At 31.4% G+C, this 26,954-nt stretch overlaps 3 protein-coding genes across 3 annotated transcripts in view; 2 read left to right on the top strand and 1 right to left on the bottom strand.

Annotated features, from left to right (window-relative positions):
* Positions 1–26,954, bottom strand: part of LOC139521744 (coiled-coil domain-containing protein 172-like) — a 388,671-nt gene that overhangs the window by 28,076 nt on the left and 333,641 nt on the right. The gene's annotated exons all lie outside the window — the stretch shown is intronic.
* On the top strand, positions 61–5,230 carry LOC139521739 (uncharacterized). The gene is made up of 7 exons (XM_071315303.1): positions 61–335; positions 1,266–1,798; positions 2,137–2,212; positions 2,683–2,827; positions 3,455–3,637; positions 4,067–4,214; positions 4,596–5,230. The coding sequence occupies exons 1-7, from the start codon at positions 220–222 to the stop codon at positions 4,817–4,819; spliced, it is 1,425 nt and encodes a 474-aa protein (XP_071171404.1). The 5' UTR covers positions 61–219; the 3' UTR covers positions 4,820–5,230.
* Positions 12,726–26,954, top strand: part of LOC139521734 (dynein axonemal assembly factor 9-like) — a 65,505-nt gene continuing 51,276 nt past the window's right edge. Inside the window, exons 1-14 of the mRNA XM_071315299.1 lie at positions 12,726–12,871; positions 16,664–16,743; positions 17,044–17,134; positions 17,647–17,675; positions 18,763–18,887; positions 19,299–19,395; positions 20,537–20,615; positions 20,838–20,865; positions 21,152–21,229; positions 21,615–21,673; positions 22,245–22,287; positions 22,958–23,007; positions 23,460–23,598; positions 25,318–25,399. Coding sequence (XP_071171400.1) covers positions 12,795–12,871; positions 16,664–16,743; positions 17,044–17,134; positions 17,647–17,675; positions 18,763–18,887; positions 19,299–19,395; positions 20,537–20,615; positions 20,838–20,865; positions 21,152–21,229; positions 21,615–21,673; positions 22,245–22,287; positions 22,958–23,007; positions 23,460–23,598; positions 25,318–25,399 — 1,057 coding nt within the window. The 5' untranslated portion in view covers positions 12,726–12,794. The remainder of the gene's footprint in view (positions 12,872–16,663; positions 16,744–17,043; positions 17,135–17,646; positions 17,676–18,762; positions 18,888–19,298; positions 19,396–20,536; positions 20,616–20,837; positions 20,866–21,151; positions 21,230–21,614; positions 21,674–22,244; positions 22,288–22,957; positions 23,008–23,459; positions 23,599–25,317; positions 25,400–26,954) is intronic.

Raw genomic sequence — 26,954 nt, 5'->3', positions numbered from 1 at the left:
CTTTCAAGCGTTTTGTTGACAGTTACGAAAGGGTTTTTCCCAGTCTTTCGGAATCGATGACTTTTACTTAATTGTGATTGGAAAACACGAGTGAAGGTACGAACAAATTCCAGGTACTGACCAGGTAAAACTTCCACGAATTATGATTAATTTCGACGAAAATAAAATCCTTGTCATGGCTAAAAATAGAAAATAAACACTACCCGGGTATATAGCACCATGGCAGAAGGTGGACAAAACATAGAAACAAAGAGTAACGCTGAAGGAAACACGATGACAAGCCACGAAGAGACCGAAGATGTCGCGATGCTTCAACTTTTACAGAAAATGAAAAGGTACATCATTTTATTATATTTTAGATTTTATTTATAAATAATACTTTCATGGTAAAGAGAAAGCGTACAGGTCCTTGACTGTAATACCATAAAAAAGTAATAGAAATGGAATCGTCAATCTCACTTTATTTGTTATTTTATTTTTTAACATGATGAATAAAAAAGCATTACAGATATGCAACAATTTAACATGTTTAATGATCTTTAATTGACTGGATATTGATTTTGCCTGTCACACATCCGCATATTGGTGACAACCCGCTAAATGGGAACTATTCCTCAAATGAGTAAATTGATCTACATTTATTATAATATTATATGTCTCTGATGTTATATATTGTGTATTATATAAAAAAAATTAAAGATTGGATACTTTAATTTAAGTAATTGTTTGTTTGTGAGTAATAATAATTATTCAAATGTGTATAGTCCAGGGAGGAGATCCAGACATTTTTAAAAGGGGGGGTTTTCAACCCAGGATAAGAGGTGGTTCTCTACATGTATATGTCCCCATTCAAATGCATTGGTCATAAAAAGGGGGATCCATTAAGTATAAATGTGTATTTTAAAGTTTTTTTGGTTTTTTTTTATAGTTCTTGCTTATAAGTGATAAATATCTCTCATTTTAGAGATATTTACTCATTTTGAGAACAATTCACCATTTTAAGGTTGTAAGATTCTTTCAACATAGTATTTTTGGACCTCATTCAAAAATTATATTTTTATATATGTATGCTGATAAGGAACTATATTTTTTTACATATAAATCTTGAATACCAGTATAAACCAAGCATTTTGTTATTTTATTACTTTGTAGTCTACATACAATAGATTTAAGGGCAAATGAGAAACATTTATGTTTATTGAGTAACTTTTATAGAATGGTTGATTGTATAAGATGTTGACAAACTTTGATACTTCTATTTACAGTGATAGAATGCATGAACTGAGACAGATACAGCAAGGAGAGCGACCTGTTACAGGAACAGATTCAAGGGATAACATCAACTCATTTTTTGCCAAAAGACTAGACGCCCAAGCTGCAGCTCAAGGAAAAGAAAATGTTCCAGTAAATGTAGATGATGTTGAAGAACATAGGCCAGACACAGTGGTTGTTGAAATCCAAGGATTAGTAGATCAGCATAGAGTTTCCAATGTTTTGACAACAAATTTTAGGCGTCGACTGGAAAACATAATCAGAGGGTCAATTTCAACTGTCACAAGAAATAATTCTCCAAGACCTTCGCCCCAAAGTTCAGCAAGACCTACCCCTTCTCCACAAAATTCAGAACGTCAATCCCCTGTACCAGCACCAAGGTCTAGTACCACTTCTCCTATATCTGGAAGTCAGTCACCAGTACCACAACCACGATTGAGAAATACTGCCATTCCACAACACGTTGCTGATGTTACAGATCGTAGTAGAAGTAACAGTCTTGCTAGTACAAACAGCAGTAGTTCATGTAGGTTCCATTTTATTTATCTCATTTTACTAACATATGTCATTGATTTTAAATCAGGAAGAAACAGAAATTTTGTAGCTTCTGCATCATTATATATATACTCTGACAGACATGCAAGAGTAATGTTTTAATGATGCTGTTACATTATCAAATTAAAAAATAGTTTGCAATAGCATAATTAATATGCTTAATACTGAAGTATAAATATTACTTGCTTGAATTGATTTGAATTTATAGCGTAAAAAAGATGTTCTTAAAATAGTTATTTTATACTGTATACATGATGATGATGATTAAACTTCAAGAATGATGCTGACTTTACTATTATATAATTTCAGCTGAGACTGAAACAACACCAATAAACGCTCCAATTCCACCATTTTTTGAACGTATGGTTCCACAAGAGTATTCAGGGTAAGTTTGTTTCACAATACCATGATCTAATAAATGTCCAAATATATTTCTTAAATGGTTATACAAATTTTCATTTAAACAGGATGCTGAAGAGATAAGATAAATGTCATCTGTTTTGTTTTTGGCTCCCTTTCTCTTCATATTATATTATTTATAATCATTCAAACTGTCAGAATTGACGACTAATTGTAACAAGTATCTAAAGCAGAGTTTCCTTATTTATTTTTTAAAAGCTGATTTTAATATAAATTTAATTAAGAACGAACACACAGATTTGTGAGATAAAGTTAAGAAGAAGGCAATTCATCCAACAATAACACTACCATAAATATATATGTGTATGTACTAGAAAGGTAGTACATTCTCTCACTTAAAATCAGTTGAAAAACCATTTAACATACAATTTATAGGATATTGGTTTGTTGTGCAATGTTTTATATATGTATTAATTTAAAATATTTTTTTTAAAGGCCAAATCTACCCATGACTTTGGAGAACATAGAAAGCCTGCACAGGGAAAATGTTGTTCAAGAAATCAGTGAATTAGTTCATAGACAGCTGGTTACATCATCTTTAGAAAGCACATTTAGAAATGTTCTGGAAATTACAATGCAGGTACATATATCACTTTGCTTAACATGTACCGTATTACAGTTTATTTTCGTGGGTGCAAAATTTCATGATTTTCATTGAATAAGGTATACAAAATATTTTGGCAGTTATTATTTTGGTGGATTTAAAAAATTGTCAATACCTTTGCATATGCACATTTGAATTGGCAGAATTTATTTAGGCGATTTTGTTCTATCCGTAAAAATAAACGAAAATGGCACTCTGTGAAAATAACCAGCTATACGATATGGAATACAAATGTATGAATAGAAAAAAAGGTGGTGAATATGTCAATGAGATAGAAAACTTACAACTTTAAAGACCAAGGTCAGATTAAAACATTGTATGTTATTAGCATTAATTTAGGTTAAGAAATTAAATGGTTAGAGCTTAAGTTAATTTTTCACACCAACCTTGTTACTTTTGATTTGTAATTTAATTTGATAATGATATAGAAAGAAAATGTTGTATACTTGACAATTGGACAACAATTCACCAGATACAAAATGACATGGATTGGATTAATTTTGTTTTCTATTAAAAATCAGAAGTGTACAGAGCTGGTCCTTACATGTTTATTGCATTCTATATTTTAAGATCATATTTGAATGAGTTTTCCAAATTTTTCAGGACAGACTCGGACAAAGTGGTACTGATGGCCAAAGAGTTCAAGAGTTTGTTAGAAGTATTCATCCAACTCAACCCATCCAAAGAAATGATTTCTCTAACATTGGACTTCCACCACCAGGAAATGATAACTGGGACAACATCTCTATTACCAGTGTCAGTGCTCATGCTGTTCCTTATACACAGGTAATTATAATATTTCATTCTCAGGTATCTGTATGCCATTTAATAATATGAACTGAAATAAGACATTATTGAGACAGCTTAAATTTGAAAATACTTAAGATTCTTTCTGTCTTTCATCTTTATACTGGTGCATGCTATTCATAACATTTTATTCTTGTACCATGTGAAAACTAGAATAACATTTAACAAGGTAGTTAAAAATAAAGCACATTTTGCATTTATACATGAACAGTGTTATAGCATCAAAGTTGATAATCACAGTCCATACTTTTTTTAAAACTTCCTGTTCTACAATAAAATAATAACCTGAGTTTCCTATGGTACATAAAATAATAATTATAATCAATTTTATCTTCAAAACTTTGTGTGTGTCATTGTAACCTGTCTATGTGATCTTCTCTGTGTAATGTTGTTTAATTTTTATTTCAGTCTCATTTGCACATGAGCAGAGAAATACATAGCTTAAAGAGTCAATTAGAAGAGATGAAGAATATGATGAAGCTCAGTTTTGACCTTCAACTTGACATCCAGAGAGCAATCAGACAAGAAGTTTCTGCAGCTTTAGCACAAGTTCAAGGTTAGTTATTGCAAAATCAATTATTTAATTGTATATCCATTAGAGTATAGGCATAATGATAAAAATAAGAAGATTTCTTAATTTTAGATTAAAGACTCAATGAAAATAGGTGAAATTGCATCTTATACGCCTTCCATATTTGACTGCACTAAAAAGAAGTTATCTCCCATTGTTACAAATAGTTTTTGGTCTTTACTGCTATCCACAGGACAGATCATGATCGTATCTTTCTGAATTTGAAAGACTAGGAATATTTTGTTGCTAAAACAACCTTATAAAAATAAAAACTACAGTGTATACATGAGAAATGACTGCAGTAACTATTTACTATTGATTAACGAAATCTTTCAGTTTAAATACAATTATCTTTGTTTCTTTCAGTTGGAGCTGAAGGTGGAACTCCTCTGAAAAAATGTAAACCAGTCAGTGACACTCACTGCTTAATATGTTTGGACAATCACTCTGACTCTGTGCTATATCAGTGTGGCCATATGTGTGTATGTTATGCTTGTGGACGCCATCTGATGTCACGAAATGCCAAATGTCCAGTGTGCAGAGCCCCAATCAAAGACATAATCAGAGCTTATAAAAGTAATGAAGATTAATTGAGCTGTCTGAAAATTTGACTGACAATTGATTTTTGGTTGAAAAGACTACATTTAAGTCTTTTTAATTCGTATCATTGTGTTGTTGTCTTATGAACACATCAGGTGTTTTATAGAGAAGGGTAAATAGGCTTTATATTTAATGAAAAAAAGATGGCTTTATATTTTAATGAAATATGCTAAGTAACAATGAATGAAAGTAGAGTTAGTGAATGTGATGAATTGGTTATTTTATGATTGAGTACTAATTGAATGTGATGAATTAGTTATTTTATGATTGAGTACTCATGTGTATAAATCTTCCATTAATGAATTGGAATAAGTGCAATATTGTATAGAATGTTGATAATATTATGTTATTTGTTAGAATTTATAATGTTAAGATATTAAAAAAAAATAATAATTGAATAATGATTTGTGTTATTTGCGAAGTGTGGATTTGTTGGGCATGTACCTGCAAATGTCTGCTTTAAATAGATTTTCACTGGTCAGATTATTTAAAAGTTCATCTGGCATGTCTGGTGGAAGCCCAGTATGAGATTTTATATTCAACAATTGCTTGGCATCCATGATATAAGTGGTTGTCTACAATCCTTTCAAAGATTATCTCTCAAACCAAATTCAAATAGAGGTTTACTAGATTGATCCTAACAGTAGAAATAAGAAAATATGGTATGAGTGCCAATCAGACAACTCTCCATCCAATTCACAACTTTCAAAACCAACAGTCTAATCTATATCAAAACCCGAAAAAATAATCACTTATGAACCACATCAACAAAGACAACCACTGAATATCAGATTCCGGACTTAGGACAGGTGCATAAAACGCAAAGTGTTTAAACGTTTTCATAGGTACCAACCTTCACCCTTACTTGAAACAAAAGTGTAGCATCACAATATTACCTTGATTATAGTTCATTAGCCCTCTACATGCCAATCTAAAATCAGAGTATTGTTTTGCACTCAATCAGTGAGTTTGTTTGGTAATTATTACACATTTTATTCTGTATGGCTTTTATTGATTAATTGGTTCACTGTTTGTTATCTGGGCTCTCTTGTAATCTTTACTGATTACTAAAGAGTACAAAATTTGTGCTCTAAATGATATATCTGTATTTTGATTGGTTGATCTCGTAGTACAATAATCATGCGCAAAATTTTATGAACACAATGCCTGTAATGCAGTCACATCATAAGGAGTTGCTGATCCGTTAAATTATGTTGCAGTAATTTTGTCAAAGTTGCAGCCCCAAAATATAAAAAATTGCTTTGAAATCTCATATTTCCAAACGTTTTTGCTGTAATATCTTAATCTTTTGATAACATGTTTAGTAAAAGTCATACTATAATAAGTTACAGGTCAAGTTTCAGTTTCTTTATATAACCTTTTAGAAAAATCTTCTCTGAAACTTCTGAGCTATAAAAATAAACATTTTGGTACAAAAAGATTTTTATGCCCAATTTATGGGCATTGTGTTTTCTGATCTGTGCGTCCGTTTGTCTGTTCGTCTGTGTGTCTGTCCCACTTCATTTTAAAGTTTTTGGTCGAGGTAGTTTTTGATGAAGTTGAAGTCCAAATAATTTAACACTAAGTACTAATGTTCTTTATGATGTGATCTTTCTAATTTAATGCCAAATTGGAGATTTAACCTAATGTTCACAGTCCACAGAATATGGTGTGGATCGGGCATCTGCGTACTGTGGACACATTCTTGTTTCTATTATCTTGAAAACTGCTAAAGATGGAGACTCAGACAATCTGAAATTTTCAAAATGAGCATTTCTTTAATAATTGATACACTTTAATGACAATGTTTCCAATTTTCAGATTAACTTGTATCTTGAAAATTATAACAGAAAAAGAGAAACTAAACTGGATGAAAATTAGTAAGACATTACCCGCTGCAAATCAGTTTACACTGCTGAAATTGCCAGTCCATCTCTTATATGAGTAACTGCCATTATATGACAATTTTCATATGTTATTAGTTATTGACCTAGCAAGTCGATATATATATCATTTGAATCTGCACGGTTTGGGTGGCCCTAATAAACCCGGGTGAAAGGGTCATTCCGACCATGCAGATTAAATGATATATACCGATTTGGTTGGTCAATAACTGTTGAATACATGACGTCATGCATTTACGTGCATTTCGGAAATATGCGGACGATAATCCGCAAAGTGCGGCTCCTAGGAAAGTGTAAAGAAATGAGAAAATACGCATTTATGTAGTTAAAGGTTAGTAAGTACTAAATTATTAACTTTTTTTCTATTTAGGCTTCTTCCCAGATTTACATTATTTTGAGAATTGCATGCGATTTAATGGAAGATTTTTTTATCGTTTAAATCTGAGTCTCAGTTTAAATTTATTCTCATTTTTGATTTAAAGTAGTGACGATTTAGAAATTGACATATTGTGTAGACGCCTATATATTGTTAAAAACTATACTATATGATGTACTTAGTATGTTTTTGTGGTTTAATTGCTGTCCTATTGACGTACATCGCCTACAGTTTTAGTTCCGTTTGGTCACTTTTGGTAATCGGCGTATGATCATAACTAAAAGGGTTATTGAGTATAATTGTTGAATTGCCTTTCGTTTCCTCAATAATATGCGTATGTGTGTATATATATATATATGCCTTCTGATTGACTATTTTGGAGGAGGGAGGGGGGTAAAAGATTGAAAAGTAAAACATTTTTTTTTCTGTTTTCTTAATATTTTAAATTCATGTACATCTTTCCTCTTTCTGAATTTAAAATATTAAATGATTAGCAAAACAAGAATTACAGTAAATCAACATTGCCGAAACACGAGTTATTATCCTTAAAGGCGATTTTCCATTTTTTTCTGTTTCCATTTTTTGCCTTTAAGTTATATCTTGAAAAACTATAGTAGATAGAAAGAAGTTTAAAAGCTGTGCACCAGTTGACATGTTCTAAATCGTAGATGTTTACTTATGTTATGAGTTTTAAGTGCACTTTGAAATTTTACCATGTTTTTGCATTTTGGACCAGAACTATAGAACTATAGAACAAAAGCACAAACGTAAAGAAGATAATCGAAAAAAAACTGGTGGAAATTTTCGTCTGGAAAAGTTCGAAACATGATTTATTTAAGAGTTGGAACGGGCTCTTAACTAGCTTTCGGTAATTGCCAGTACGCAGCTTATATCTGGTATCTTGTGTTTTTGTGTTTTTTGTAATTAAGGTTTTTAGTGTGCTTAGTATATATACCGATGAGTGGAGCCTTTATCAACGACCTTCAACAATGATCGAAATAAAGACCGCACAGAAAGATATAAACTGATTGGAAAACAATTTACGACAGAAAACCGACGGCAATATACTCTAGACAAACGGCTCCATCAATAGGACATATTTTGTGTGCTATTCTACAAGCTGATTAAACTTGAAACAAGACTTATCGCAACTTGCGTTACCATCCGAAACTATCATAAATGCAGCGAAACCGCATGCCTATAGTTTGATAAGTTTGGGTGCAGTTTTGCAAATTGTGATTTCTAGTTACCTAGTCCAAAGGGCTTTTGTGAGATTTTGCTATCACTTGACGCGTCTGTCGTCGTTGTGCATCATAGCAGTCTTTTGGCCATCATTTTTACAAAACATTTCTCTGAAATCTTCTCTGAAACTACTGCATGGGCCAAATGACAGCAAACTTGGCCACCTTTATCGTTAGGGTATAAATTTGTTATAAAAATGCGTCCGATAATCCCGTTTGCCAAACATCATGACAGACAAGGCTTTCCATAATAGAACATAGACCTTAATGCACTTGAAGTATTGTATTCTGATCATCTTGTAAATTGTTGCTGATGCAAAAATCTGACGAAAGAAAACATATTTCAAATGTCAAGGTCTACCTACTAATCATTTAAAGAAGTTATTGTCTTTAAATCACGATTTTCACCATTTGTTACATATGGCATTTTTGCTGTTTTTTATTGAAGAAAATTTAGTAGAAAGATGAAAACTGCAAAATTGATTAGCATGACAAGAAAACAAATAATTCAGCATGGCCAAAATCAACAGTCAAATCCTTATAAGAGCTTTGCCCTTAAAAGATAGTTTTTCCCCGACATTGAAATACATTTGTACTGTATGAATAAAAATGTACGAGCACTAAAAAAGGTCCAGGCAATTGCAAGTTGTGCGTGCAACAGCGCGCGACACCAACAGTTTGTCTGAGATGTTAGAGTAAGACACCATGAATTGGCAACCTAACAGAACGTCGACCAAGAACATGGCTAATAATGTTTCGTGACAAAATTGTTAATTAAGATATTCAATGACATCCCATCGCAAAACTTATTACAGCATATGGTTTAGCATAGTCAGTCTACTATACCAGATTCAGCATGCATCCAATGGGCATATAGACTCCTATCCTATACAGATAAATTCAATGCAATAAAGACAGCTACAAATTCTATTTCTTTTGTCAAAGCATTAAGACTGGAACAAATTTACCTCTGACATTTATTACAATACTACCTACTGAGACCTGAAGTCAATGGTGAACTCACTCGCGATGTGCTCCTTGATAATTATGCCGCAGCAACAACTGAAATAAGCAGGCATTTTTTCGTTATCTTTAACAACAAAAATAAAGAAAATAAATGTAATATCAAAAAATAAAATAAGAAATGTTTAAACTATAAAAACAAACAAAAAATATTAAAATTGATAATAAATCGTTTGCATATAACATATATATATGTACAATGAATTGAGTTTGTAGGAAATAAAATTATTTATTCCGTTTGCTTGATTTAAAATGAAACTTATCCAGATGGATGACATATAGACTAGGAAGCCTTTTCGTTTTGGGTGAATTGGTTAGAGGTCAGAGTCAATTTCACTGTAACTTTAGAATGGGATTATTATATAATGTCCCAGCTTAAGATGGAAACAGTGACTTTCCGTATATATGTAAACCTCAGTGGCGGATCCAGAGGGGGGGGGGTTCCGGGGGTTCGCACCCCCCCCTTTATTTTGGCCGATCAATGCATTTGTATCGGGACATATGTTTTGCACCCCCCCCTTTTGCCCTGGGATAGCACCCCCCCCCCTTTTGGAAAATTCCTGCATCCGCCCCTGAACCTCAGATCTGTGTACGACCTCAAAGCTGTGTCCGTTTTTCAAATCTATGCCCCATTGTGACGTCAATCGCTAATCTATGTCCGTTATAATGAATTCGGTCTCAAATCTGTGTCCGATTTTCAATCGCGACGTCATTCGCAAATCTGTGTCCGTTATAAAAAGGATAAGGTCTCAAATCTGTGTAATGTTTTAATTTTTTTCCAATTTGTTTCGCAATGCGCAAATTTATGCCCGTCTAATAAGTTCGGCCTTTTAGGTTTTTTATTTTATTTTATAAAAGTTATTTCCCATAATTCAATATTAAGTTGGTATGTGTTCTCCATGTATGTGCAAGAGCCGAAGTATAGTATACGTTTAAGAAAATCCGGCGAAATTATTTAGCTGGTATTTATAATATTGTTTAAAGTACGGTCTTATATGTTTTTTGTTTTATTATGATTTTTTTCATGTGTGTGGTTAAAATCTTTACATGCGTGTGTTATTACTGTATGCCGTCTTCAAGAATGAAACCAGAAAACCATATTTATTTTACTAAAAAAGACAGTAAAGAATGAATATTTGTTTGCAACTTCAACTTACTTCGTTTTGTCTTTGAATTTGTTCATATCGCTGTTTCATTGACATTTATACCACTTTATCTATGTTTTTCTTGAATACTAGTATCAAAAAATCATTCTAAATTGCTAAAAATAAAACGTTCTTTATATTTATAATTGAAATATTTGTGAATCACAAAAGAACATATTTCAATTGTTTGGTCTTAGCTGATATATATTTAGTTCAAATGTAAAACTTGTAATAATGTCTTTAATAACGAAAATATTTCCCCGAGAAGAATCATTCTTTATGTTTTGGCATATTCCTTCTCTCCAGAAACCAGATGTAAACACTGCAGTACCTTTGTGCACGGCTGGATTTGTTTTGAATTGTAAATATTCCACAATAGTATGAGTAAAGATATCCTGATAATTGTCAGAAAACATTTCAAGAGGATAAATCTCTAGTTGACGTTTTTGAAAATATTCCATCAGTCCAATATTCATAACAGATTTTCCTCCAGTTTTAAAGACAAAACATAAAGCAATTTTAAACCATGTGTATTGATAGATAAAATGTTAACCTTTGCTTTTGTCATATAAACCACTTGTACAATGTTTGTTCGGTGTGAGTTAATGCTCCGTGTTGAAGCCTGTACTTACACCTGTAATTGTTAACTTTTCATTGTTTACTTGATGACGTTTTGTTATGTTTTACGTCGATGAAAGGACATAGATTTGAGCCAATACATGACATAGATTTGGGACAATAAAGGACATAGATTTGGAACGTCTATGACGCAATATTAAAAAGGACATAGATTTGCAGAAAGGACATGATAGATTTGAGGCCGGACATAGATTTGAGGCTTACATATATATATATTAACTTGAGTTTCACTTACTTGATTGGAAATAATCTACACAGATGTAAGATATAGGAAAGATCAAGAAAGGATTCGAAGCATATTGACTAGTTTTTGGCCGAATAGGTCAAAAGTGTCAATGTAAACTTGGCAATTTGTAAAAATGAATATGAAAATGTCACAAGATAATGTATGTAAGCATTGTCATTTATACAAATCACCAATAAATTCATTTTCAGCAGAAAACAATATGGACCATAATTAGGGAGCAACTATTAAGCTTTTAAATAAACTTTAAGGTAGATTTTTTGTTCGAGTTCAACGCTATCAATCAAAATTATTTAGTCAAATTTTAACACACCGGAGAAGGTATATGGGCAAAATATGGATGGACAAATATTTGTTTTCTCCTGCTTGATAAATCATCAATTTTTGAATCAAAAGATATTTTTAAGAAGAAAAAAACATACCCCGGTCACTATGTATAAAGGAAACAGTAGTATACCGCTGTTCAAAACTCATAAATCCATGGACAAAAAACAAAATCGGGGTAACAAACTAAAACCGAGGGAAACGCATTAAATATAAGAGGAGAACAACGACACAACACTAAAATGTAACACACACAGAAACGGACCAAGCATCAGACAAAATCCCACGAGAACTTAACAAATATAACATCAAAACCAGATACATGAATTTGGGATAGACAAGTACCGTGACACGTCTTATCGTAATGTGAAATAACACTCAAAAATAAGAGAAAACAAATGACGCAACGTTAAAATGTAACACACATTGCATTTATGATGACTGAGATTTTTTATAGTGTCACTATACAAATCCTTGCCCTAATACCCCTCCCGCCTTTTGAAGTTCAATCATGAATGATTGTTCCCTAAACATTTCTCATTTGAACTTATTATTTTATTTTATACAAAAACTTAAAGTAGAACAATCGTCCTGAACACTGCATGAAATATTTGCCACTGGACGTTTAAGCAATCAATCAATATGACTGGAACATAGTCTTGGTAAGCTGGCATTTAAGGTAGCGCCTTCCTCATTTTATTCATTATTATGCATGTTCTTGTCCCGAATATGCGTTCAATCATTTGTCACTGGAGGCTGACCAATAATCCCATCATAAAAACACCAGCTCCTGGATCGTGGTACTCCTATACTGGAGGAAATCTTGTTAAAATGGAAAATACCTCTTACATCATTAAAAAAAACCCACAACAACAGTATGATTTTGAAATTATAACAAAAGCACGGTCATGAAATCACATAATTTAATAAGAGCAGAGGAAATAAATAAATTGTTTTGCATTGTAAATCGAATTAAACAATTTTATTTTACTTCATTTTGCATAATATAAGCGGTCCCTAAGAGAATGTTTTACAATGGCGACTGAAAGTTGAGACTGAACGCAGTAAAATGACCTCAAGAACTCGAAAGCGTCCATCTTCTGCAAGACGCAATATCCAGATAGAAACATTCTCTCCATTTGTTAGGTAGCTTCTTTGCATCAAAATCAGAATAGCAATTAAGTGCATGTTCTTGAATTTAAGTTGATAAATTTACAGTTCAGTTGAACCAGTCCGGGAAATCCACTAATTCGACAACGTTGTTGAATTAGTGGATTTCCCGGACTGGAACTGTTGAAAAGTAAATTTGTAAAAAAATGTGAAGATTGAATATTATACGTTGACGATGGTAGGAGGTGGCATCATACAAACTCCAGAGCAAATAGAAGTGAAAAAAAAACACACTTCTTGTCAAAAATAATGTGTGCATTCCTACATTTTTCTATAATTAAATAAAATTTTTAAAATACCAAATTCCTAATAGTAATACGAAATAAAAGGTTTTTTTATTGAATAGTCCACTCAATTTCTAGTAAATTTTCTTGGTCACTATGGCCTTCAACAATGAGAAAACCCATACCCCATAGTCACCTATGAAAGACTGAATTGACAAAAATATAACAATACACCTTATCGCTAATCCCAGCTGACCCGGCCGCTTGAACTTTTGACGCATACAACAATCACTTTTCCATTGCGGCGTCAGATGTTATATGACGTCAAAATTTTACGGGAACCTGTGTGATTTTCAGTAATGGCAGACAAATAGAGATACGGTGTATTCACAAAAGAACACTAATGGCCTGATTTATGAAAATGATTGTAAAAATGAATATGATATATATACAACAATTAACAACAACCACTATATTGTGAGGACTTGGGACAGGCACATACAGAATGTGATAGAATTAAACTAGTTTGTTGGTCACAAACCCTCCTCTAATGGCTGTGACTGGTCTAACAGCACAACACACATGTAAGAGCAAATTATTATAAAATTCAGTTGAAAGGACTTAATTACTTATCAGATCAATACAAAGCAGAAAAAAACATCTAACAAAAACACAGACTAACCTGAGATGGCAGGGCATTTATACATCCTCAGTAGTTAACAAAGAAGGCACCAAGTACAGCTAGTTTGAGGCCAATAATAGCCTGGTGCATGTGTAGTGTAAAGTTCAGTAAGACGTCACCATTTTTGCATAATGTCTTAGTTTTAAAAATGCTATATTAGTTATTTTCCCCTCTAAATATGTTTACAAAAATTATACCAATCGAAAGAGCATCGTTTGTAGATTAATATCATCTGTTTTTTATTCAACATTTGTACATTAACAGTTATCTTCCAAATGTTTAAACTCTGGGACATTTCTGAAATTTATACCCGGTGATAACAACTTATAAAAAATTTAGAGCATCTAAGACTGAAATATCAATCAGTACACATCCAACATCCCATGGATTAAGAACATAAACATGTCATTAAGTCAGTGAGAAAAAAATATCTTACATGTAAGCAATGCCAAGATACAGATATCTACAGCTCTGGGTGCCTACATCCGCACCCTTCTGCCCTGACGTCTTTTTCCAAAAAACTCTTGTGCTGTTTTGGTAAAATTGCCTTTTGTTTTTATCGATTTCTGATCAACCAAGTTAAATTACATATATGACACTTGTGTGATTACCCCCAGGTTAGGCCACGGTTTTTTAATTTGTTGGTTTACGGATTTTTCGCATAAAAAAGTCGGGTCGGTCGGTCGAAAAAAAGAAAAAAAATATCTTTCAAAACAGAAAAAATACGCAAAATAAAATATATATTTCACCTTACTAACAAAATGTTGGTCTTATATGCTGTTTTGTCATCATTTCTTAACATTAAGTTCGTTGAAATATTAATGATCAGTGATCATGAACATCGCATGACATCGTTTAATAATTTCCTGTAAAAAAGGGGGGTTGCACGGACAAAGACGAAATTAAATCGTCATTTCACAAACAAGAAAAACAGATTCGCGTAGCTCTCAATCAATCTCAGAAAACTTGGTGAATAATGATCTTCAAGCACAAAAACTGATAAAGAAAAAAATATAAAAACGTCGTACAAAAATAAGTTTCAACACACGTGTCGAAAATAGACTCGTCCACTGGAAAAACGACAATATCGGGTTAATCAGTTGTCATGCAATCCGGTTTTTTATCCCAATGATCGATATTTTTTTATATCTATGAAACATGAAAATTCCAAATGATTTGTTAATATTCAGTACTTTAATTGATGTATTCCACCTGTCCACATTTGGACAAGTCTATTTCTCTGAGATGATGCATCTTACGGACTGATGACAAATAAGGGAAACGAACTTATTTTGTAAGTGGTTTTAAACACAGGTTTCGTTCCACAAAATTATTTGCGCAAAAGACATTTCAAGGTCAGTTATAATTGATTTGTCTATTTTTAGAAACGTAAATTATTTTTCACAACAGAAAGGGTTACAGTCAACTTTGTTAATGATTAATGCATTTCATTTCATAATAAAGAAAAATTTAATTATTTTTCAGGGATAATGCATTTAAAAGGGTCGGCGGGAATAAAAAAGCATGAAAAGTCAATTTTATTTTTATTCTGAAAATCGGCAAAATCGGGTCGGCGGATCCGTAAACCAACAAATAAAAAAACCGTGGCCTTAATCATGTAATTACAATCAATTACAGTGATAAAGACTTCAAAGGTGTTAATAACTAGTTAATTTAATTAGGACAATGTATCTTTTTGTCATAAATTTAATAAATGTGTCAGCCAGTGTTTTTAGCTTGGGTCGCATTTTCGATCTCCAAGTCACAATGGAAGAGTTTATAAATGAATACTTTCATGACTTTAGAATAGAATTTAAGTCATCAAAATACAATTATGTCTTCACAGAAACGCCGTCCATCTCAACTTGTTAGCGACAAGCACAGTTGTTTAAAATTAATGCAAACATGTTTTTTTGGAGTTACTTCCCTTGCCTGTTTTAGCTTATTACAAATTTGTGCTCCTGAAATATTATCTAGTTTTAAAAATAGGAATAAATTACCATTTGAATACAAAATAACATAATGTTACCTTGAGGATATTAACTGTCTTTGAACATATTAAAAAAAATATATTGTAATTTATTTTTGATGATCATACTTTTTGCAATCAATGTTTTATACATTGTCAATGTAGAAATACATATGATAATTTACAGCCGACCGTGCAAGGGGTGTATAGCCAGTCAAGGTCGTTAAAAACTTTCATTTGTAATTGTGCAGAATATGTTTATAAGCTGCAATCTTATAATAATGGGTTGTGTGAAGTAAAACTATGATGACAAATTATCATAATGAAGCTATACTAAATAATTCATAAACACAAACAATGAAATAAAGATAAGGGGGCAAAACTGTAGCTGAAATGCATCTTTATTGACAACATGTGCAGTAAAAAAAAAAGAGATTTGTGAACTCGGGATACACACAGAACGTAGACAAAAAAAATGAGCAGTGCTCTTTCCTATCATAAAAAGTGCCCTGCCCTCCACTGGCACCCTGCCCCTTTTGATTTCTGTCTGGATCACTGTACAGATTGTAGAGACATGAATGTGCAGATTTAGAATAAAATAATATTTAGTTTGATTTTTAATTTAATGAACTTTATTTATAAGATGAGTGAAAATTTTGTCACAAAAGGACTGCAATAACTGGAATTAGATGTCTAGATTATACATGTTTTTGACAAATTTTCCTGTACTAACAGACTAAATGAAAAATGTCCCGTAGTATTTTAACCTGTTAATCAGTTTTAGAAATTAATTGAGACTGCAACATAGAAAAAATTGTTTAAATGGTGTGGTTTAATAAAGTCAGTGCAAAACCTTTTGTTGAAGCACACTAATCTCGACACATATTTTTCAGTGGGGGAAGATTGAGACTAGTACAGAGTCAACTACACAACAGAAGTACTGATGATGCTGATGCTATATTATGTATAAGTGGTAAGATACTGTTAGATACATGAAGTTTAACAGACATTTTTAATGTTTACTTCTTATTAGCTTTTATATATATACATTTAAATATATACTTATGTCATAATGTTATGATTTAACTTAGAAACTCTTGAAGTGGTGCATATCTGAAATACTGAAATATTTGTTTAAACAAAATTTTTAATTGCAAACAAGGAAAAAGTGAATATTGAATTGCTATATTTTTGCACTGTGAGTAATTCTGGAGTTCAGAACATTTTGTTATTATTTTATTTTGCATTTAATGTTTTTTTATTTTACTTTAAGGCATTGATAGCAGATACAACGAAGGAACTACAGAGCTCTTCAATTATCTTCTGTTTGGATTTTTTGAACTACGAAAGAAAGAACTGGAAAAGTATGAGCTTTATGCATAGAGAATAAGATAGTTGTTGACTCTTTTTTAGAAAAGTATAAAGTAACTAAGTTTATCTATAATTTGTTGCATCATAAGCTGATTAAACTGTCAACTATGAAATTAACACCAAAGATTGACTGAATGGCATTCTTTTGAAAAACTTATACAAGAGCATGACCAAAATTAAACATTTGATCAAAGAGAAAAGAACAAGATAATAATATGTGTTTAGAAAGCATCAGCAGGTTTAACTAATCCAAGAATTCATATATGGAAAAAAAATTGTGACCAAACAACACTGAAAGTTCACTCATGCACTTTAAAGTTTTTGTACACACGTTTGTGAGATACTGTTTAAAAAAATGTGTTGTTTGGGCACTCAATATTTGAATTCTTGGATTAGTTATTCTTTGAATAACAGTTGAAAATGTAATAAAATATATTGTATGATATTAATTCTTTTTAGTAACATGTATGAATTTTTAACAGTTGTACTGTGCTATATATTACAGGTCAGGATTTGAAGAGGAGATTATAGATGGTAAATTAATCTTAACGATTGAAATTATTATTGTACATGTATATTCTCCTAATGGAGTAACTGGAGTATCTTTTCAATAATCAATATAGGAAAGGTGTACTGACATAAGTAGTCTATAAACACATCAACTCCAAATGGAGCTTTTGTTAGTAGAAGCCATATTAACTATGTGTATCTGAGAAAAATGTAAAAGCATAAAAATATAGTATATATACCAATACACATAATTAACAGCGCCTGGTGATGTTTCATAGCCTGACAGGTTTCGGTCCAAAAAAGACCTTCATCAGAGGCAGAATGGTGGATTAATGTTTGCACCCTATTTATATAGATATGGTAACTGGCAGTTGAGTTAACTCTGAACCGCCGGTTAACTCAACTGCCAGTTAAATCTGAATCGCCTGTTTACTCAACCGCCAGTTAACTCAACCGCCAGTTACCATATCTATATAAATAGGGTGCAAACAATAATCCACCATTCTGCCTCTGATGAAGGTCCTTTTTGGACCGAAACCGGTCAGGCTATGAAACATCACCAGTAGCTGTTAATTATGTGTATTGGTATATATACTATATTTTAATCATTTCAATAATACCTGTACATATGATTTTTATTAATTAGTTAATTGAAAATGTAATACAATGTAGTGCATATTTTCCTATGAGTTTCAAATGAGTTATGTGCTCAGTTGGAATTCTTTTTAGTTTATGAAGAAAAGATCCACCAATTTTCTACAAAGTAATGAATTTGAATTGAGGCTATTTTAGGATACTGTATATATCTTGATATTTTGGTGTCTGTACTTACAGCAACATTAAGTTGTGAGTATTTATTAATAAAAAGATATTCTATAATATATATATCCTTAACACGAAGGTACAAAACAGTCAACATGTTTGTTGGACATTCACACATGCAAATGAAAAATGCCTGTCCATGTTGTATTTTTTAGATAATTTTGAATCCTTGGCCACATGTTTTTAATATACAGTGTAGGTCTTCCTGTTAGTATGATTTCTGTTATCAGAGAAGTACATCAAAATTTTGTAATAGCAAATTAAACATTTGACTAATTTTCTGTTTTAGATATTATCATCCTTATCAAGAGAAATGAAGTACATGTTTACTGTAATCCAATCAACTACCATTACCTATTACCCTATGTTAGTCACTGGAGAAATATCAGATTTCACTGTATGACAGATTCAGAGGTGAGTTTTAAGGAGAACTTTTAGATTTCACTATATGACACATCCTGAGATTGGTTCTACAAATGATTTCGTTCTATAACAGATACAGGAGATTGGTAATTGAAAGAAAAAGTATATATTTCAGAGTATTCCTCTTTCCTTGATACAACTAGTACTGTTATATGCTAAAAAGGCTTAAAGAAGCAATCAATTAATGAACAGAGAATAAGAAACATTCTATTTGTAAGTTTTTTATATCTTTGAAAAGTAAGGTTTTAATAGATACAAATGCTGTTGTGCTTCCCTGATATTAAGGAATAGAAATTGTTGGCACCATTAGACTAGTTCATTTAAAAGAAAATATGTGAAATCAATTTTATTAAAGTGCGGCAAGAAAAATTTGAATTTGAAAAATTGGAGGTTTTTTTTCAGTATGAAGATGAAGAGGCAGCTGAGGAATTTAAAATTCATTCTTTTGTTGCTATGGTAACCAATTGTAGAAAGATTGGAATTCCTTACAGTACCTCAGGTAAATTGTTGTGTCATCATTTTCATACTTTTAGCATCAGATCATGGTATTTTTGTCGAGCCTTCTCTTGTTGAAAAAGCAAGACATAGCAATCCTACATTCCCTCGTTGTCAGTGGTGTCCACAAATATTCACTCAGTGGTTAAATTTTTTGAAATTTTAATAACGTTCTTAAACTTACCTGGTTTTCTACCAAACTTGGACAGAAGCTTGTTTATGATGATAAGATAGTATCCAGAAGTAAATTTTGAAGAAAGAAAAACATTTTTTTTTTACTTTACTTATAAATGGACTTAGTTTTTCTGTCAGAAAACATTGCATTCACCTTGTGGTTCAAGCTTTTAAGATTTTAATGACTTTCTTAAACTATCCTGGATTTCTACCAAACTTGGACAGAAGCTCGTTTGTGATCAGAAGATAGTATCCAGAAGTTAGTTTTGTAAAACAAATCCATTTTTTTTGTGTTTTACTTATAAATGGACTTAAGTTTTTTCTGCCAGGAAACATTACATTCACTCTGTGCCCAGCCTGTGGTGAAAGTTTTAAAATTTTAATAACTTTCTTAAACTATTGTAGATTCATACCAAACGTTGACAGAAGCTTGTTTATGATTAAAAGCTATTATCTAGAAGGAAATTTAGTAAAAATGATGTTCATGGTTTTCCATATTTTACTTATAAATTGACTTATTTTTTCTTCCAGTTAGCATTACAAACAGTACTAGTGCAGTTAAAGTTTTCAAATCATTACCAAACTTTGATAGAAGCTTCTTACAATCAAAAGATAGTATCTAGAGAAATCATTTATCAAATATTTTCCTCACTTTTGTTGAGCCTGCGATAAATAGCAAGAGTATGCGAGACACTGGGTTCCGCAGAACCCTTACAATTTTTTTGAAAACAAAGTTTATAATTAAACAATTTTAATCATAACTATGTTTAAAAAAGAATCTTTATCAGTTATTTTTAAAGGCTGATGTATTAGCCATGAATTCTGATACTAAATATTTCTGCTACAAAATGATAATTGTATAAATCTACGATAATCGATGTAAAACCTTATCTAGTAAATAAACAAACAGATTAAACATTTGCTTGTAATAGTTGATACAGTGATAAAGATATTTATGTCTTTTTTTCCAGGCAGTGTACACAGCTTTGACAAGATGGTTGTAGAAAAGTGGCCCATCATCCAGGCATATGCCTTAGATGAATATACAGGGTAATTCAGAACTTTTAAAAATGATTTTAAGTGTTAGATAATTGATAAATATTTCAATTAATAACTTTTCAAGATATATGGACCAAGATTGAAAACTAAATTAACAATTCTGTAGTTTTTGATTAAACTAAATAAATCCTTAAAATTGTCAACAATAAAATGGTATTTTACAAGAAGTTAGAAGTTACAATGTTTTTAGATTTATGCATTGCTCTATTTCAGAGGTGGTTTCTTCACCATGAAACATGAAGTGAGTATATGGTACAGTTATCTCCCTTAGTCACAGTATTATCAGATAATTTGAATAAAGTAGTAATTTAACAAACTGAAATTAACAGTAACTCTTATCCAAATTATAAAAAAAATCCTTCTTCTTTGAAACTTATAGTAGTTTACAGAATAAGTACTTGTTTGAGCATATATTTATCCTTAATTTTTGCTAGTTTCAGACTGGTAAAAGTTTAATATTTATTTTGTAAATTTTTATAAAAGATTGATGCTCTATGACACTTTTCAACTTCTACCTATATTTTCAGGTTGTTGATATTAGTTCTGCTGTTCATAAAATCTTCAATGAAGTGGATCCTACATCACTCGAACTATTGATAACAGAGGTAACAATGTATATAGTTTTGGTTTATGCATAAATATTGATTCTTATTAAATAATTCAGCTTCAATTGTCTGCTTGTAAAATACAATTGATAACATTGTATAAATTAAATACATTTTAATATTCAAGAAATTTGTTATCTGTTTTTGCAATTTTAAGGGTCAGATGCATTTATAGAAAAGTTGTCAAAGATAACATAAATGCATTTGGATCATTTATTTTTCATAGACAGAAAATGAGGATAAGAAAACTATCATTTAAAGTTAGAAAAACGTAAGTCCCAATTATTGGGATCACATCTGTTTATGATATAGGTTTTTCAAGCACTTTATGTGTAAACATAATGTGTAAATATTGCATTATGCAACTAATTGTTCTGAATTTCAGCAATTATCCATGTTTGAAAGACAGTGGAAAACAATGTTGATAACCACAGATATGGAAATGTGAGCTTTTATTATTAACATATTTTTATTGTAGAAATGGGAATTTAATGGGAAAAATAAGAGGCAAATGATCCCAAAGGGACATTTAAAACTCACAAATCAAAAAGAAACTGACAATGTCATGGGGAAAAAGAACGATTAAAAGACTTACAAGTCCACAACAAAACACTATATAAAAAAGATAGAGCAACATGAAATCCCATCAAAAACTGTGGGTATTATAAGGAACAGAACTAATGGTACTCTCATTTAACATTTGTAAAATACAAAGTGCATTATTATACATCAGTCCTATTTCACATGTACTAGAACTTTTCTATTGTAAAACAAAATTGCACAACCTTATAGTCAGCATGCTAGGTTCAGATTTAAGATGACGTAAGTAATTTCTCTACAACACTTCCCCATTATATTCTTATCTTGTTGTAATACACAGCTTTGGAGGAATTCCACGATACACTTTCTATTGTTAGATGATAAATTAATAATTTTTTTTATAATATACCATCTGTAAATATGGTCCATAATCGAGGTCATGCCCTGAATAAATATATATTATGTATATTTACAGGTTAAATAATTCGAGACAAATTCAAGAGGAGAAAGTTTGTGAGGTAATTACATATTTAAAAGTTATTTTGGTATTGATATCATGTTATATTACTGCAAAAAATTTGATTTCTTTCCTTTATTAGGACCCTAATAGGTAATCACTGTCATGTTTTCTATCTCATACAATAATTAAATGCTTTTAGAGATTTTCATATTTTTTATAATATTAGATTAAAGAAATAAAAGTAATTCTTATTGGCAATCAAACCACATCTTCTTATTTTTATATTCATTTAATCTTTGAGAAATGTGTATACATGTATGAGAGCCATAAAAGCAAAGTTTTATCTTTGTTTTATGTTTATACCTGTTTGACCTGTTACACTGAATGACACAGACGAAAAAAATCTTCTGATTAAGGAGATAACGTATGATTGCCAATGAGACAACTATCTAATACCAGAGTTCACATGAAGAGAATATAAGCAATTATAGGTCAGTGTACAGCCTTTAACAATGAGTATAAATCCATACTGCATAGTTAGCTGTTATAGGCCTTGACCTGAAAATAGACAGCTCTCTCACATGCAAAAAAAAACATAATGGTAAACTATAAGTGATACATTGTAAGCACAGGGACACACTTTATTACATCCATACATCACATTCATATTTGTTTAGAGCTGTGTTGTATTATATAAAGCATTTCTCTATGTGAATATTTCATTTCAGGCTTTAAAGAGTTACTACAAACATGGTAAAGTTGGAAGTGAAACAGCAGTGTGAGTATAATAGATTTGTTATCATGCTCAAGTGATTTGACAATCTTTTTGAGGTATTAACTAATAATTTTGGAGTATCATCCAGTTTTTGCATTAGTTATTTATTATTTGTCATAAGACAGACAGATTTTAATCATGGAAAGTTCACATTTCAATCCTCCAAATATATACAAATTTTGTTTGCCAGAAGAGTATAAACATAGAATAATTTAACATCATTTTTCTACAAAACTTTTAGTAGATATAGATATGTGCAAAAGATGGAACTGAAAAAAATACTAAACTTATGTTTCCCTGGTATATCTTTCGAAAAAATATTCTGCTCGGCAAATTTTACTCGGACAATAGAGCTGAAACGAAATACTGTTAGGAAAGAAAATAATTTATTGCAATACCTGACAGTTTAAAATTTAGAGAGCAGAGATAAATAAACAAATGAATCCGAATTTCAGAGATAGACAGACCAGACCATTTGTATTGTTTGGGACCAACACAAAGAAAACTGTAATGGAATCAGTGAGAACAGGGGAGACAACTGTCAATACACCAATAATGAAAGCAGGAGTTGATGGTGATATACCTAAACTAATGGTAAGTCATTGTGTTTACTTAATTTTAAATTGACAATATTTAGTTTTGCTTCAATGGTATTTAAATAGGCATATCAATATGATAAAAACAATGACTTGTTAATTTGTCAAATTTAACATTTTCATATCAGATCTAGGCACATAAACACAGCAAGCTAAGAAATTGCAGCTTATACACATGCCAAGAAGGAGTGAAATAATGGAAACTGTCAAATTTAGATTCTGAGGAGTAATTTTATAAGGCAACATAAAAACAGTACAGGAAGACAGTATTTAATGGCATGTCTAGGCTTTTTGTTTAAAACTTAAGGAGGCTCGAGGGTATAAAAATTCAGAAAAAAATCAAACATTTGTTTTTCATTACAAATTTTATTTATTTCCTTTTGTAGTTGTTACTTTATCATATGGTACAAAAATCATTCAAAAAAATCAATTTGTGTTGGCCCCAGATGACTTTCAAAATATAAACATCATTGAACAAGTTCCCAATTATCTCCCTTTGGTGGAAAAATGACATTTTTTGGCTCTAAAATTGAAATATCTTTTTCAACTCATCGGTGACCTATCTTTTTTAACCCTTTCACCGATTGCTGCCCAGACAGAAGCTACTCTGAGACGATGGCTTCCCTGGCTACTATTACTCAAGAGGGAGATATTCATAATAAATGTCAATAAAAACTTGTTTATAGTTATTTGTGTATTTCTTTTATTCACTAACACCATGTTCACAGTTTTGTTCATGTTTTGACATTTTTTTCTTCATTAAATATTCAAATTTTCAAATTTTCGGCATTATCTAGGTGAAATTCTCAAAATTCGACTCTTTCACCCCAAATCGTAATTTTTTAACCCAAAACGGCAAAATTTTGAAAAATTTTATGAGGCTGTACAAATTCCTCACACTGATCGATGTCTATTCCAACTGTTTTGTACATAAAACGACATTTTATGTCAAAAATTATACTAGTTTGGCTTCAATTCTTCCATATTCTTTCAAAAAAAATGTTCCCTCATTTCAAATTCTCGTAAATTCCGTAAATTTCCTCTGATTTTGACACGGTTTTCAACAAACGGAACCGCCATGTTTACACTTTTATCCGGGTTACTCATCAAAGAAAGATAACCCATGTTTGCACTGTTTGAGCGGGAAACATAAAAGAGGTATTCCGATCCCGGTAAAACGGGACTCATCGTCAGCTGTCTGAAGCGTGAATCCCGGTAAACCGGGACTCGTCAGCGAAAGGGTTAATATAATTTCCATATAAGCTGTACTTAAACTAAATTATTGTAAAATTTTAGCGATTTCTGTAATAAATTTCTTTTTTTTATTTCGATGTTACCTTTATTTCTCCTATAACTTCCAGAGAAAAAAACGCCTTTACAAAAATGTATGCTTCTTTCGAAGGCAGATTGTGAGCGCAAATGAATGGTGACCCCACTTTTTTATTTTATTTTTCTATTAACTATAAGATAAAGTTCATTTATAGAAAAATATAGAGAAATCCTATATAAATGATTTAGACCCGCGAACCCCCTTAATAGAAGTTTTTACATATAAATGAAATAATAGAAGTTTTCACATATCAAATGAAAGCATTAATTCCTTTTTTTACAATAATCGTTTTGATAATTAAGTTTTTGTTGAATATAAATTTTAGATCATATGAAATGTTCCAATTTGTATGAATGACAGTTTTAATTCCTCTTTGGTGTCTTGTAGGTATGTCATGGTGTGTGCCCTAATGGACCAATTACTTGTGGAAGAACATATTTTTTTACAGGATTCTCAGACCCATTGTCAGGTAATTAGTTGTTGTTATGCTAACTGTCCAGTGTTGTAACACACCACTGATAACCAGTTTATCATTGGTAAATATAGGATAATATTGTGTTCTTATACTGTAGATTCATAAGTATTATTCTTTGGATACCAACTTTTGCAGATTTCATTGGCACAGGTGAATCACAAGTTTAAATGTTCATCAAATTACAAATTTTTCTTCAGGTTGTATGCAGACTTTGGCAAAACCACGAAATCAAATATCCATAAAACTGCAGGTTTTCTCAATTCAATTCCACTTAATATGAATAAATCCACCTTATATGGTTCAACAGGTAATATTTTTTATGCCCCCATTGCAATGGAGGGGCATAAAGTGTCCATCTGTAATTTACCTCTTGTTTCACATGTCAATGTGACTGAGTGTTTTTGAAATAAAGCATATTGTATTATTGTGTTCTATTGTAAGTCCCAAAATTAGTTTCCATTCTCTAACTTTAGTTTGCCTCAACCAAATTTAGGTGCAACACTTCTAGAACTATGCCCCTTTAAAGCATTAGATTCATGGTGGGGCATCATCTGTTTATAAAGAAATAATAAAAAAAGGGAAGAACAAAAAATATCTAAATTTAAAAAAAAAAAATATTTGAAAAGTTGTAACAAAGTCACTGAAAGATTTGTTTTATTTGAAGAATGATGGTTGCTTACCTCCCTTAGCTTGGTCATTCATATAATAATGTATCCATAGTTTTCATTGCATACTAAATTTAAATTGATTATGATTGTAGTGTCTGAGACATTTCTTGCATGAACTGGTTATTAGTCCCCTACTGAGGAAGTAGAAGTATACTTTAGGTTTGCACTCCGTCCATCTTTCCATCCGTCAGTTTGGCAAATCAGTTTTCCAGACCTTTTTTCTTCATGCTCGTTTAAAGAAGTATTGCACACATATTTTTGGAATTTATCATTATGGGATAAATGAATTTATACTACAACTGTAGTATCCCTACAGGCAAATTGTAATTGGTAATTCTTGGTCACTGACCATATAAATTCAGGTGACAGTGACAATGTTATACATTAAACTTTTATCTTTGTCATTATGAATGAATGCAGCTTTGCAAAAGGTTACCTGCTTTGCCATCAACACTACAGGTACTAGTTCTTTGAACATACTAACTGGACCCTACTTAAATGGTTGATGTCTTATTATCTCTTTGCTTGTTATCATCAACGTAGAGTTAGTGTACTGCATGCCCATCTTCCTAGAGCATACTTTCTATATGTACAATAATATCGAAATTCATAGTGCTATAAATATGCACTTACAAGGTGTTGCAAACAATTGCCTCAAGTACAATTATTTCCACCTTGGTTTTGACTCTGAGGTTCTGGGACCTGATTTTTTGAGAGGAGAATTTTCATTTTTGAATTACAACAATCAAGGCCCACTACTAATGTTCATGGTTTATACAAGACCTTTGACTTTCTCAAAAGTTCATATGGTGAAAGCCATTACCTTATTTTAATCTAATTTGAAACCCTGAACATTTTTGTGTCCCAAAAAGATTTTGACT

The sequence above is a fragment of the Mytilus edulis genome, chromosome 4 (genome assembly GCF_963676685.1).
Source record: "Mytilus edulis chromosome 4, xbMytEdul2.2, whole genome shotgun sequence".
In the NCBI taxonomy this organism is placed as follows: Eukaryota; Metazoa; Mollusca; class Bivalvia; order Mytilida; family Mytilidae; genus Mytilus; species Mytilus edulis.
This window is presented reverse-complemented; position numbering and strand designations above follow the sequence as displayed.